At 38.8% G+C, this 15663-nt stretch overlaps 2 protein-coding genes across 2 annotated transcripts in view; both read right to left on the bottom strand.

The window, feature by feature from the left end:
- LOC149925502 (uncharacterized) overlaps window positions 1-15006 on the bottom strand; it is a 119450-nt gene extending 104444 nt beyond the window's left edge. The window contains exon 1 of the mRNA XM_090159716.1: window positions 14957-15006. The gene's annotated coding sequence lies outside the window, so the exon portion shown is untranslated. The remainder of the gene's footprint in view (window positions 1-14956) is intronic.
- LOC149925501 (uncharacterized) overlaps window positions 1-15663 on the bottom strand; it is a 109739-nt gene extending 94076 nt beyond the window's left edge. Inside the window, exons 1-2 of the mRNA XM_090161766.1 lie at window positions 15652-15663; window positions 9669-11235 (exon numbers count right to left, since the gene is read on the bottom strand). Of these exons, the coding sequence (XP_090017892.1) occupies window positions 9688-11235; window positions 15652-15663 (1560 nt within the window). The 3' untranslated portion in view covers window positions 9669-9687. The remainder of the gene's footprint in view (window positions 1-9668; window positions 11236-15651) is intronic.

Genomic DNA, 15663 nt, shown 5'->3' with positions numbered 1-15663 from the left:
CAACTTTGAAAGTGAAAGATTGCGTGGTGATTCATCCTTTTGACGATGCCGGATCTTTGTGAAGATCCCAGAAATAGCTTTATTGGTAGATATTCGTCCTGGGATTCCCAGCGGCACGGCTCTTGATTAATCCAAAAAGGATGCAATTCCCAGAGACCACGTGACCCCGCCATATTCAGGGCTTCTTTTGAAAGAAAGAAAGCATCAGAAGAAAAAAAAAACTAATGATATTTTACAATGGGCGAAGGAAAATTATGGATGTACCACGTTTCACGTGTTCGTCTAGAGTTTGCCTTATATAAGATTTGAGACTACAGAGACGAAAAAGCTTCAATACGGCTCATTTCAAATTTGTTTTCCTAATTTTTCACCAGGTGGCGTTTCGTTTACCCCATAGTCTTATACATCATTTTATATATATTTGAACAAGAAATAATTTATCATATTGGAGAAACAAGCTATTTTCATCCAATAGACAAAATGGCGCTTATTTTTATACCGGTAGTCGTCATCTGTCAATTGGAAAACAAGCATTTTCCAATTCCCCGTATTTGTACCTATTTTTTAAGACCACAAAATCGCTTTCGGTTAAACATGCGAGCTAAGTGACCGAAAGCGCCCTGACTACGATGGGGAAGATAACACGTCACTCGGGTGTGCTTTATAGCGTATTCTATTTGATCGCTCTGATCAACATTTTATGTTCCATTTGCGTGATCAGATATGCCCCGATCAAGTTTTTCGTGTTCCATTTTCCCACTCCCGGGTGCTCCGAGTCGCCCAAAATCGATCAACGGATCGAGATTTTGCGTGTTCCTTTTAGATTTTTTGGCAAAATGGCAGACCAAGACGGGAAAATTCAAATTACTAGCAGACGAAAAACAACATAGTGCGGAAATATTATAATGGAATTTGTTTTTTAAATCAGTGCATGACGGATATTGGAAACAAAACTAAATATCGTCTTAAAATAGTCATTATTCCGAAGTGGAAACATGTCGAATTGTAATTGTTACGGGCCCGATCCCGATCCCGATCCCGAGACCAACACCACCCATCGATTTGTAAATATAGTGAGCGCGAGCCCGAAACGGCCCGTATATTTATAACTGCAGTGGGTCCGAGCCCAAGGTGGTTTGTTAGGTTTTAAATCTACTGAGCTCGAGACCTCACATCGGCGAGGAAATTTAGAATTCGAGCTCGAGCCCGAGACCCGGCCAATAATTGGTGAGACCAAGGTGAGCCCGAGACCATCCGTTAGCTCATATACGAATTCAGTAAGGTGAGCTTGAACCCAGCTCTTGGCGTATACTTTCTTGTTAATAATATAATGTCAATTAACACGGTAGTTTTTGCTCATCAACCCAGGGGGAGGGCTTGTATTTGTTCCTTGTTTCCATTTAAAGAATTGGTAAGTTGAAAAAAATCGGATATTGTGAATTTTCAATGTACGGTCACACGCCATGACGAAACACCCTAAATACTTAATCGCAAATTCCATGTGCTCTGTACACCAACTAGAGCAATATTAGAGTACAGATTTTTGTAGTGCTAAATCGGCACTCAATTACGTAATCCGTTTAGTACAGTCAAAGCTATTTTCATCCATTTCTAAGTTCGGGGTTAAGTAAAATAATCAACACTTATTTCAGTCTTCGCAGCCCCGTTTTTTTAATTTCGGGAAAATATGCCCCCTTACGGAAAGCGAAACTGCCCCCTCAAGAGAAGTGTTCTGGCTACGAGCTTGCATCAATTCAACTTGTGAGGAGGCCATATGTAAATGGGGGAGCGGTTCCAAATTACACGGGATCCAAGTATCCTGGTAAGGCCGTGTTGGGGCCCTTATCTCAAGTTTATCTCCAAAAACCTATAGTGGTTTTAACTATTAAAGCAAATTTTGGACTCTAGTGTCGTACCTAGATGGTATGATAGATATCAGTGCGTCCTACCTAATGTATTAGGTCTGAATAGTTGAGATTTTTAAAGCTCACTTACGGTGGCCAGTGTTGGGTAGTAGTTTAAATGTATAATATTTACTATTTGAAATACACTTTCAGTATTGAGTATTATATTTTAAATTCTATTATGAAAAAGTATTTAGTATTTTATATCAAATAGTATTTTGAAAAAGTATTTAGCATTTTATTTTAAATATTATTTTGAAAAAGTATTTAGCATTTTATTTTAAAAACTATTTTGTTGCATTTAGAAAATTAAATACTTCTTGCAATAATCATATTACAACCGAACTTATGATGGTATTTTGGCGACTGTAACTCATATTTTTATTGTGGATTTTAAATGGTTTTAAGTAAGGAGTAGCGCGTGATCAAGAGTGTAAGTCCGGTGAGTTGTCTACCGAATATAGCGGCTTTGGGTTTTTAGCCACGCTGGCTCTTAGTAGAGATCGTTCTTTGTCATTTCAGCAGATTTATTTATTACGTGAAAATGGATACATCTCCTCTAAAGTCAAATAATGATAATTTCCATTTATTTTAAATACGTCATCATTTTAAGAAGTTAGCTTTTATTAGGTCTGATTAGTTGAGATTTCTAAAGCTTACCTACGGTGGTTGCAAGGTAATCCATGAGCCAGATGCTTTGATAGTCTCATAAAAGAACACGCGCCCTTATCGTTTTTTTTTTTTTTCAATTTTGTGCCCCCTCGAACCAAAATCCAGGCTACGATACTGACTAGAAGAAACTTTCAGGGTTAATAGAAGATTCAATAGGATTGCCTAACTTCCATGATGTACTCTCAAACCGATGCTTTTCAAAATGGTGGTCATTTCCAGAGGCCTTCCACGCGATGTGCTAAATGTAAAATACCTCCAGTTCACTTACTCGGCATTGGATGTTCTTCAGTTAAATTTAAAGTTCTTTTTGTACACAAATTTGCCAATTGAAACCTTTTTGATGACTCACCCATTTAGTAAATAGCGTCACAATGCTGACATATTTGGGTTTCAAAAGGTTATGCAAAACATTTAAGAAGTTGTAGGTGGTGAGTTGAGAAGTATGCCTGTTTTTTCCCCACTTTCCTACGATGAGTTAAAAGAGCGCCTGAGAGCTTCAAAGTGTGACCTACTAGCCCCTGGAAGTAGGCTGCCACAAGCGCAAAACCATACCGTAAGTTATTGAGACTTTTTATGGATGACGTGTTTCAAATTTAAAGTAAAGTGTTAGAAGTTGATGATTTGTTAAAAATAGTTAATAAAATACGAAAATGTACACAATTTACATAAGAAGGTGAAAAAGAAAAGAGTTTAACATTTCTTGATATTTTATTGTAACATGATAATAAAATCATTAACTATATACATTGTACCCAAAAGATACCCACACCAAAATGTTTCTAAATTTTCAATCGCCCCACCAAAAAAAATAAAAATTGGAATACTAAAGCCCTTTAAAAATAATCCTACGAGTGATAAAAATATGTTAAGATAACAGTTTGAAAATATTGTTTACCCTGAGCAATTAGTTTTTCAGATGTTTAATGAAAACCTAGTGAAAAATAATATCAAAAATGGAAAATCAAAAAATATTACCCTACTTAAACGGAATTCCGTGAAAGTCTGCTAGACAACTAAAAAATACAATGTCGCTCTTATAAACAAAAGGACGGCGACATCACCGGGGCCGTGCGCGTCGTTTGCTCCGAGGACTCTTTCGCGCCCAACGACGCTGCTACTTTAGAATTACTCAAAAGCAAACATCCCTCTGGTGACAATCACCGTATTTATTCTTACGAGCCTGAGGACCGGTCTACTCTCCCTCGTTTTAACGTTTTGGAATCCAATGTCCGCACCGCCGTGTTATCGTTCCCTTCTGGCTCGGCCGGCGGCTTGGACTGTTTGAGGCCCCAGCACCTCAAGGACTTGATTGGATCAGGCGCAGGTGCTGCTGGGGATTGTCTGGTCAAATCTCTCACCAACCTTTGTAACCATATGCTCGCGGGTCATGTTCCTTCCGCTATCTGCGCTGTTTTATATGGCGCTTCCCTGTGCGCCCTCAGGAAGAAAGACGGTGGCCTTCGGCCAATAGCCGTGGGAAGTACCATTCGTCATCTTGTTGCGAAACCCGCTTGCTCACACATTATGCCAACCCTTGGACCCCTTCTTCGTCCAACGCAGTTGGGTTTCGGCACACGCGGTGGGGCAGAAGCCGCAGCTCACGCTGCTCGCCTTTATGTCGCCCATCCCCATCAAGATCTCAAGGTCATGCTCAAAATAGATTTCCTTAATGCCTTTAACATGATCCGCGCGACCGTCTCCTTGAATACGTTTACAAGGAACTTCCTGATCTGTACCTGTTCTTGCGACAATGCTACAAGGAGCCGTCTCATCTCGTCTATGGGGAATCCCTTATATCCTCTGAGCGCGGCGTTCAACAGGGGGACCTATTAGGCCCAGCTCTCTTCTGTCTCATTGTTCAAAAGGTGGCATCCCGGATGGTTTCAGAGCTCAATATTTGGTATTTGGACGATTCGTCGCTGGGCGACAAGCCTGAGGTTGTCCTTCAAGATCTACTCCTCTTGCAGGAACTCTCCGCAGACATCGGCTTAGAACTCAATCCAGCAAAGTGCGAGCTCCTCATTCTAAATCCGGGAGATTTCGATGACAGCTATTTGAAATCTATGTTCGACGTGGCAGCCCCTGGGATCAAAATTGTTGAAAGATCTAACTACGTCCTTCTGGGCGCACCTCTCTCAGACGAAGCTATATCTGACTGCCTAACTAGTAAAATCAAAGCTCTAAAGATCATGTCTGGGAACCTTGAACAAGTTTCTGCGCATCATGGCTTTTTCCTATTGAAAAATTCCTTGGCTATTCCGAAGCTCTCTTACCTTCTACGTAGCGGCCCGGTATGGCGTGACGAAGAGGGTCTTACCTCATTCGATGATACTCTACGTGGGGCGCTTCAAGATGTAACCAACACGCTAATGGACGAGGGTCCATGGGTACAATCATCACTTCCCGTGGCCAAGGGTGGTCTCGGAATCCGCCATGCCTCCAAACTGGCTCTTTTTCTATCGTCGGTTTCTAGCGTAGCTAGCCTGGTCGGCGCTATTCTACCCGACTACATACCCGTCTCCGAAGATCCGGTATTTCGAGAAGCCTCACATCAATGGGAACTTCGCACGGAGGCGCCAATACCGTCCCCGGACCATTGGAAACATCAGCACACGTGGGACGCCCCGATCATTGACAAATCTCTATCGCTTTTGTCAGAAGGCGCTTCCACCGATCGTGAAAAAGCCCGGCTTATATCGGTAATTACCAAAGAGTCTGGTGCATGGCTAAACGCCCTTCCATCGCCGTCCTTGGGCACCCATTTAGACGATGACTCTTTTCGTATTGCCATCGGCCTTCGGTTAGGCGCCCGCATCTGTGTTCCGCACTCTTGCAACTGCGGAATCATGGTTGATTCCTGGGGCACCCACGGACTGAGTTGCAAGAAAAGCTCCGGCCGGCTCTCCCGACACGGTGCCGTCAACGACATCCTGCGACGCGCCTTAGTATCTGCAGGTGTACCGTCTGTTCTCGAGCCACCTGGGTTGTCCCGCGATGACGGAAAACGCCCAGACGGAATGTCCCTTGTTCCATGGTCCGGCGGAAAATCGTTGGTGTGGGATTTCACCTGCACAGACCCTCTAGCGCCTTCGTATTTGTCCTCATCTTCATCAGCCCCTCTCTGGGCTGCTACCCAGGCTGAAAGGAAGAAGCGCGAAAAGTACTCGGGCCTAGAGAATCGTTTCGTGTTTAAGGCTGTGGCTATTGAGACTCTCGGGTCGTTCGGGCGCGAAAGTTTGTCCTTGGTCCATGCCATAGGCCGAAGGATTCGGCAAGTAACGGGAGAACCGCGTTCGCCAGAATATCTGCTGCAACGCATCGCGATCGCGGTCCAACGAGGGAATGCAGCTTCGGTGCTGAACACTTTTCCGCCAGGTTCTTCCTTAGAGGAATGCCTATTCTTCTTATAAATAGTTGTAAATATTTGTTCATAGTTGTATATTCTTATGTAAATAAAACACGTATTATTGAAAAAAAAAATTAAAAATAAACCAAACGTAGATGAACCAAATAAAACGGATGTGCTTTATGAAATATAATTGCAAATGAAAATAAACATACGTAGGACAAACAAAAAGACTAAAAACGAAAAAATTACTCGTAATGCATACAAAAATGGAAAAAAAATATGAAATAGATTGGGATTCTACAAAATTGGGCGGGACATTTTTTATTTGAGTAAAACTAAATAATGTTTTGGTTTATGGCTACGTGGCAATTAACACTAGCCCACGTTTTTAGAGAACATGTTCTTCCAACATAGATGCTTCGTGTGAATGAGTGAAACGTACCACAGCGTGTTAGTTCGTTCACTAGAAAGCCCTGACGGCTCGTTGAGTGGGATCGCGCCGAGAGAAGCGGTAGTTTTTTTCACATTAATCTTGTTTCCCGGAATTCGCTCAAAAAGTTTAATTTTTTATTAATTTCATAAAAAAGTGCATAGATTAAAAAAAGTCGACAAGAAAATATTATTTATATAATTTTTTCTCCCCGCGCTCTGAGCGAATTGCAGAAAAAAAGACTATCCCGTCGCTCAGCGGGTTAAACTATGTTAAACAAGTCGACCCAGCCAAAATATTAGTTTCACATACATGAAAAGTATCAAAGGTTAAATAGTTAAATATTCCTATTATAACATATCAAAAGAAATTATCTAATTCGAACTTCCCGCCAATCTAATTATAATCCTATTCCAACATATCGAAAGAAATTGTCTAATTCAAACTACCAAACTTCCCGACACTAAACTAACTGCTCGATGTGCAGTTCCATCTACCATGTCGTCGCTTTCCACAACGCCGACGACATTGTTAAATTCAAACTTCCCGCCATTCTAACTGCTCGATGTTGTCTAATTAAAACTTCCAAACTTCCCGACACGATAACAAACAAACATATTGAAAATATTTTTAATACGCATGATGTAAAAAATGAAACTAAAGAGAAAATAGATTTTAAAAATGTAATATCCTTACCTTATATACAAGCGGTTAGCGAAAGAACAAAAGGTCAACTAAAAAAACTTGGTGTAAACCTAATTAACAAGACAAGCAGTACGCTCAAAAATATACTAGTAAAAAATAGACCTAAAGAAAATATTGGTAACAGTTCTGGCATCGTGTATAAGATCCCGTGCGAATGTGAAAAAACTATATTGGACAAACGAAACGGACGTTTAAAATTAGAAAAAAAGAACATGAGAAATGTATCAAGGAGGGGAATGAATACAACGGCATAGCAAAACATGTTTGGGAAACAGTAGGGCATGACATAAAATGGGAAGATTCTAAAATTTTATGCAAAGAAAAAACTGGTATAAACGCCTGTTCAAAGAAGGTGCATACATAAAAAAATGGGGGACGTTAAATCTTGACAAAGGCGCTAACGCGGATATTAAAAAGAGGGGTAACATCCTATAAAAAAAAAATATATATATATATATATATATAAAAATAAATAAAAAATTATAAAAAATATAAAAAAAATAATAAAAAAAGGGGGAATGATTTGCAAAATCACGCAGCCGCGAAAAAACGAGCTTTCTTTAAATGTTGACACAATAGATTGTAATCAGTTGATAAAGAGCCTCGAGCTCGAAAGCTCCTGTTAAGAAAAAAAATTTATTAAAATTTTGAAATAACAAACTCCATGAGTATTCGTCTTTTAACAAAATTTTATTTCATATCAAACATACAACGCGGACGACATTGTTTAATTCAAACTCCCCGCCAAGCTAACTGCTTGATGTGTAGCTCCATCTACCATGTCGTCGCTTTCCACGACGTTGACGCCGACGACAAACAAACATACAACACTTAAAGAAATTCCGTCCATAGCAATAGTGAAACTAAAAACTACCGCTTCTTTTGGCGCGATCTCACTTAGCCCGCCTCCGTCCATAGCAATAGTGAAACTAAAAACTACCGCTTCTTTTGGCGCGATCTCACTTAGCCCGCCTTCAGGCTTTTCTAGTGAACGAATTATCTCGCCGCTGGAGGACAAAGCACTTGAAATTGAGCAGTGTAGCGTGTCGATTAGCCAACGCACCGTGAACTGGTTCAGTTTAAGGGAGAGAAAATAGCATCGCCGGTGTTGAGCACTCGCTTGCTTAATCACTCAAAATAAAAAGGTCTGAGCGTTCATTTCAGAATTCACTCATAATTTTTGCTTATTCGAAGCTAGCAACTTTTCGATATAATTATACAACGTAAGTACTGCCTTAGTTTTCCACAGAAGGCTTTAAACCTTTCAGCTTAGTTTCCGAACAAGACGTAGACGAATCGGAGAGATTTGCGAAGCTTTCCGGTGACGTCAGGTGTAAGTATCAATTAATGGTTGGCCAAGCGAGAAATCACTTATATAGGTTCTCTAACGTCCTTAGCTTAAACCTACCAAACATCTTTTCATTCCTTGCCTGGGGTGTCGGGACTAGAGTGGGCTGGCGGATTGGTGAGCCCTTTCACCTCGCGGAAAGAGGAGTCGGGTTCGATTCCAACTTGTGGCACTGGCTGAAAACTCGTAACCACTTCTTCTGAGTAGAGTTTGCAAGTTCTCTCTCCACTGGAGTTGGTCGGTTTCCCCTTTCTTGAAAGAGTTGTAGAGGTTAACGGTACTTGTGAGTGTAGGGAGCTGTTGGTTCGCGTGGCATGAAGGGCTTGCAACCACCCTCCTACGCATTGTAACCCGACCACCTGAATAAATGGCAATAAAAGTCGCTTGATGACCGGGGCTTAGCTGATTATTATTATTGTAATTTTGTATAAACAGCTTAACTCCATGAACACATTTGGAAAGCTTCGATAAATTAATCAGTAAATAAATAAAAGATGTTACTTAAAAAAATATCTTTCAAATCTTTAATTGATGAATGAAATCCGAGTAATGTTGAGAATTCTTTAAGAAAATGCTTCGAGTGTTGAGGTCGATGTCTATTTCGATGTTCATAAATCGAGTTAATTATTGTTTATAAGTTGTTAAATTTGGTAAAAGTTATTATTTAATGTTAGTGGAGTGATTAGGTGGATTCCTTTCACTGTTTCGTTGGATTTTATTGGAATAATATTTTATTCCTTCGTGGACTGAGAATAGGTTTTTTCCAAGCATTTATTAATTAAATAGCCGTTACGCAAAAACTGCTGTTTACAATCCTTTGGATCAATGTAAACTAAGAACCCATATTAGACAATTTGGTTGCGATTAAATTATCGTTTTGATGTAAAAGATACTTTTAATCAATAATTTTCAGTAGTTTAAAATATTGAATACTACGATTTTCGTTCTTAATGACTGTATTTACTCTTCAATGTAAATGAAAACACAGGAGTCAGGGGAAACTTTCATGAGTTCTATTCAAAATTGCGAGGTTTCATTCCTCAGAACCGCATTTGACATGTAGTCTTCTTAAACAGGAATTGAGTTCTAAAAGGACTAATCGGAAGAAAAATCCTTTCATTTTGTTCAAAATAAAACTGAAAAAAGCAAGCAATCTCGTTCAATTTATGAAAAAAATCAAAAAAGGCAAAACGTCTTGGAATATGTCTGAAATAGTTGCGAACAAATTAAAAGATGAGATTAAAATGACAGAAAAGCCACGTGTTCCGTAAGTTGGCTTCTAAAATTCAGAAGATTGTTCCTCAGAACCGCATTCGACCTTGACAAGAGTGTTCGTGTTCATTGAGACACTCTGGTTGTTATTCCCAATTGGCCGATATCCCAAATCTTCTAATTTGACGACTGACGGAACACCCACAAGCTCGAGGAAGTCATAAAGGGGCTCTTCTTTGATGGCCCTGATATCGACTGAGAGGTTTTCATGGCCAAGGATCGCTTTCCTCTTAACGGGTTGGGTCGCGGTTGAGTCGGGAACTTCGGGTTGTACGACGTAGGTGGAGTCGGGGTTGTCGGTGTAAGATTGAATTTGTTTATTTGTGACGCGTCGAAGTTGCACCAAGCAAGACCTCACTCCCCATTGACGACAAAGGCTCTCAATCAGCGGTGGTCGTGACGACCTTCGGTGTCCCAGATCTCGTTTACGACTGGTCGAAGAGCCACTTTGGCTAACGAGAAGACCATGAATTCGAAGGTGAGTTCGAAGGGTTCTTTTCGAGCCGAAGTTCTGGTCGCAAATTGGGCACTTATGTGACCTTACCCTTGGTGCGTGACGGGATATTTCGTGGTGAGCTCTTTTGTGGAAACTCAAATTAGTTTTTCGTGCAGATGCGTAATTACATTGGTCACATTTAAAGGGTTTTTCGCCCGTGTGAGTTCTTTTGTGTATAATGAAATTGCTCTTTTGTGAATATGTTTTACTACATTGCTCACATTGAAAGGGTTTCTCGCCCGTGTGAGTTCTTTTGTGGTCACTCAATTGAGTATTTCGTGCAGATGCGTAATTACATTGGTTACATTGAAAGGGTTTTTCGCCCGTGTGAGTTCTTTTGTGGAAAATCAAATGGGTTTTTTGTGCAGATGCGTAATTACATTGGTCACATTGAAAGGGTTTTTCCCCAGTGTGAGTTCTTTTGTGGGAGATCAAATGGGTTTTTTGTGCAGATGCGTAATTACATTGGTCACATTGAAAGGGTTTTTCGCCCGTGTGAGTTCTTTTGTGGATAATCAAATTGATCTTTTGTGAAAATGTTTTACTACATAGGTCACATTTAAAGGGTTTTTCGCCCGTGTGAGTTCTGTTGTAGAAAATCAAATCGTGTTTTCGTGCAGATGCGTATTTACATTGATCACATTGAAAAGGTTTTTCCCCCGTGTGAGTTCTTTTGTGGGAAATCAAATTACTTTTTTGTGCAGATGCATAATTACATTGGTCACATTGAAAGGGTTTTTCGCCCGTGTGAGTTCTTTTGTGAAGAGTTAAAAGGGTTTTATGTGCAGATGCATAATTACATTGATCACATTGAAAGGGTTTTTCACCCGTGTGAGTTCTTTTATGGGAAATCAAATTAATCGTTTGGTTCGTTGGAAAGAGGCACTTGCGTTTCTTCCCTTCTCGGCTGCTCATTTGGCCAGTTTCAAGCTTTAACTTTTGAGCGAAGTCTCTTTTGGTTGATGAATCTGCCTCACTGCTACGACTGGGAGGATTTGCAGCGTGGCTTTCAAGGCCTGAACATAACCGAATTCCAAGATCGATTCGGCGACCACCCTCCTGAAAGTGAAGAATGAAATTAAATATTATTGACTAACATTAGAGGAACCAGGGAAATTTAAGCGCAAATAACGGAAACAAAATAGCCTAAGAAAGGAAACCATATGATAAATAACTAAGCTTTCTCCATAGAGTAACAAACTCACGTAGAGTGGAAGGCTATCAGAGAAACTTGTTAACACTTTTTGTACGTCTGGTTTTCAAGGCGTGAAATAAACAAGTTGGTCTCAAGTTATTGAACAATATTTGGATAACAAGTAAGTTTATACACTAAAAAATGTAAAAACAACAGCAGCGCTCTTCGCATTATATTTAATCACGACTCGAAAACAAGTTGGCCCGTTAGGATTCACGTTTCATGCGCTACCATAGTGCCTACCACTCTACGCGAGTGGTTTACTTTATGGCTTTCTCATTCAATTCCAAATTGAGAACAAGTTGGCAAGCCAAAATATACCTCTCCTCGGAAGAATTGTCCCTAGTGGTATTAATTTCTCGAGATAACCCTTAAAGATATATCTCCGCAATTTAGAGTTATTTGTTAAAAATATTAACCCATTTCTATCCCGCCCGGTATAAAATTTTAATTATAATTAAAATAATTGAGACGAAACGACCAATTTTAATTTATTCAGAATATCATAAGTTAAGTAGTTACAACAGTAAGTTAGACGTACTATAACAATGCACAATTGAATTAAACCCTTTTACAGAACAAGTTTATCAGTTAAATATAATACGAAGCAAATTTTAATGAAAGAAATATCTACAGAGGCTTTTTGGAATTACTCGCTTACGAAATACTTGCCGCATCTTTAACGCTCATTTTATTTCAACACTCGCCCTTGATGAAGATACCGTAGATATCTGGTAGTGGACGACTCGTTCACTTCCTGTTGACGTTGTGACGCATACCACATGAAAAAGACCAATGCCGTCCAATTTCCAATATCATATAATGACTCGCACACCCAAGAAATCATTGACTGCGTTAGAAATCGTAGATATCCAAATATCCACACCAAATGTATTTACAAGAAGCAAAAACCTTACCATCAACAAAGCACAGAGAGCCACTTGACTAACCGCCAGCTCTTAAAGCAGTTAACGTTAAATAATCTCCTTTGAATTAACAGAACTATATATAGGTCGTTAAGAAAGTGGACCACCCACAGGGTCTACCCTTTAACCCTCTAATCTCGGCTGACTGCGCTAAAACAAGATTTAACCTTTAAAAAATACCAGATTAGGCCTACATAAATTCATTAATAAAAAAAGACTTTATTACCTATTATGCTTACGATGCCTGTCTTAATTTCAGTGAATCTAAGCAGCTATCGGTGGTTCTGTGGTAGAGCGCTCGACTGCCAAGCCGAATGGTCTGGGTTCGAAACCTGGGTGGCGCATTTGTTTTTAATCAATAGAGAAACGCTAAATTAGAATTTTTTCGATGCAATAATTTCAATTTCAATTCTATTTCAATTAAACCAAAATTTCGTACTCTATTAAATACGCTTCCGATAAAGCTGAAGGTCTAATTTTCAATAAGGCGTAACAAGTGTCGGTGGTTCTGTGGTAGAACGTCCGCCTGTCAATCAGGAGGTCTCGGGTTCAAATCCCGCCCGATGCGATCGCAAATTGATACTAAGACGAATACCGTGTACAACTGGTGGAAACCCTGCCATTGGACGTTGAGAGGTAGCATTACACTCAGCACTCGGTCCGTCCCAAAGTCATTAAGAAGAAGTTGGAGAGAAAACGCCCATATAAACACAACAGACTCAACATGCACAACCATCAGAACACAAACACAACAAATTCAACACTCACAACCTACGCATAAACATTACAAAAACGTAATACACCAAACCGTCACGACGGTGAGCGAAAAAACACCATCCAAACCAAACCGCAAATGCATCCGTTAACGCTCACCGTCACACGGTGGTTTTGCCAACCCTTTGAGAAACTGCGTACGCAGTGATTACACTTTGCACCGAAAATGCGAACGCGTTCGCAGGCCTGACAGACCCACAGACCCACAGACAGACCCACCCACAGACAGACACGGTCGTTGTATAACCCCTCCTAGGGGACTTTGTCCCCTCGGAGAGGTAAAAACACCAGTTGTTTCATTTTTATAACATTAAACGCATTTTAGAATGGCTTAATAAGAGCCTTGGAGCCAGTATTTTTGCAAAATTAGGTCGCAATTTGTGTAATTTTTGGATAATTATCACAGTGCCTTGGTTAGGAAATTATTTAAATTCGATTTTAGATGCTTTTTAACTGTTTATGCGGAGTTTGTAATAATTTCAAACAATAAAAGTTTAAAATCGGTGGTATTTTGATTTTATTTTTTAACGTTAATTTAATCGTTATCTTAATTTGAGAAATGCAATAGTACGGATTTAAATATTCGTCCTCAGGTACTCGGTTCCACCCAATATTGAGAATCGGACATAATATTCAGAAAACAAGCATTTCGTTGTCGGGTACACGGTTGTAGATTAGGCTTAAATGTAGAAAATACGTTTTTAATTAATATTATTCGTGGGTAATCGTGTCAAAACAACGCACAGTTGTAGATTTTATTCCGTAATTTTATTTAAATTTAAAAGTAGTGTTGTAAGTCAGAAAGTTTTCCATGATACGTCTAATATTATTTGCAATTTCAAATAAAGCGGCATTTTCGCCTAATTTATTCGAATCTATAAGTAAAACTTAACCTCTAGACTAGTATTAAACTGATTAACAATGTAACACGATAAATGTTTTGTAGTATGTTTACTGTTATTAGACATTTTATATCGATAAGAAGTATTTTAGGTATAAAATTTTTATTTTTACGATTTGCGGAAAATTTTCTGGAAATTAACAACACTATAAATAAAACTTATGATTGTCCATGGTGCGTATGATATGAAATAAAATTTGTAAAAAGACGAATACTCATGGAGTTGTTATTTCAAAAAATTTAAAAAAAACTTGAAATAACAACTCCATGAGTATTCGTCTTTTTACAAATTGTATTTCATATAATTAACAACACTATTTAAAAGCCATTTTTAACGTTCTACGCCGTAGTTACGCCCATAGAGTAATTCCGTTTCATCGGTACTCTACTGCACCGTAAAAATATCTTTCCAACTTTCAGAATTCTGGCACAATGACTTGTGTCAAAAACTAAACAAGTTATTTCGGGGTGTGAAAATCAGTTCTGTTGCATTTTATAGTTCAGTTCATCCAAGGCCAACTTTGATCACGCGCTGTTCGCGTTACTACGGCCAACACATTCGTCGAAATTCCGCGAGCAAGGATTTTCCCCCTATAAACTGTACTATAATGTGTAGGAGTTCAGCGCCACGCTCGGTGGTTATATTGTCCCCAATGTAAAAACTATACTAAAAATAATAATCCGCTAGGGGCGCTGACGTCATACACATCTTTTGCTCATAGGTTAACACAGAAACGTCAACGAATGAGATGGCCGCTGTAGCGCGAGAGTTGCGCGAGAAATCAAAGTTGGCCGTGGTTCATCTGAAGAAAGAAAATAGGTTCCATAGTGGTTTAGGTGCAGGTGCACCGGTTTTATCGGAAACGTGTTGAATTTTTAAAGACCGAGGTTTAGCTCAATATATCCAATGATTGGAATCAAATCTAATAATGGCTATATGCATCCTCATAATAGAACAAAAAAAATTAAAAGTATTATGCCTACCTTTATTAATGTAATATGGAATATTTTACCGTAGTAGAGGTATTTCTTTTTGTTTATTACGAGTAATTTTATTTGTGGAGTAACTTGAATATTTTTACAGCCGTCAGGTCGCCGAAATTGGTTTTTGCAAAGAAACTTGTGGTGTGGAATGATGTAGGACTCGCGACAATCTTTAAAAAAAATAAAGATTTATCTAAATCACTTTTTTTAAAATAGATGGCGCTAGAGCCAACATACAATCAGAATTAGCGTAAAATAACAAAATACATACATAAAATTAACGAATTTATTTCCAAAAATATTTTAAATATATCATAAGATTTAATACGAGATTTTTAAAATTACATAAATAATTAATTTACTGGTTTATTATCGGAGATTGTATATATTTGTAGGATAATAGTTTTAATAATGGTAAAATTAAACGATATACCACGCTTTCCCCATTCACGGACTTTTATTTTTTTGAAAATTTTAATCAACTGTATTATAACTAATCAATATAAAAGAATAAGCTTGTGAACTGTCCACGACTAGTGTTCAGCGATTTGGCATCTAGGTACAAGCTACAAGATACTAGATAAATAGATACTTGTACCTTAGGTAGAAGTATCTAGTGTATCTATTGCGTCGACAGTCAATAGATACTTTTATCTTGTACTATTATTAATATCTAAACGTACTTCATTGTTTACCTTTAGATACAT

This window comes from Leiobunum rupestre, chromosome 10 (genome assembly GCF_980474605.1).
Source record: "Leiobunum rupestre chromosome 10, qqLeiRupe1.1.hap1, whole genome shotgun sequence".
NCBI classification, from domain to species: Eukaryota; Metazoa; Arthropoda; class Arachnida; order Opiliones; family Sclerosomatidae; genus Leiobunum; species Leiobunum rupestre.
Note: the sequence above shows the minus strand (reverse complement) of the source record. Positions and strands in the feature narration are given on the sequence as shown.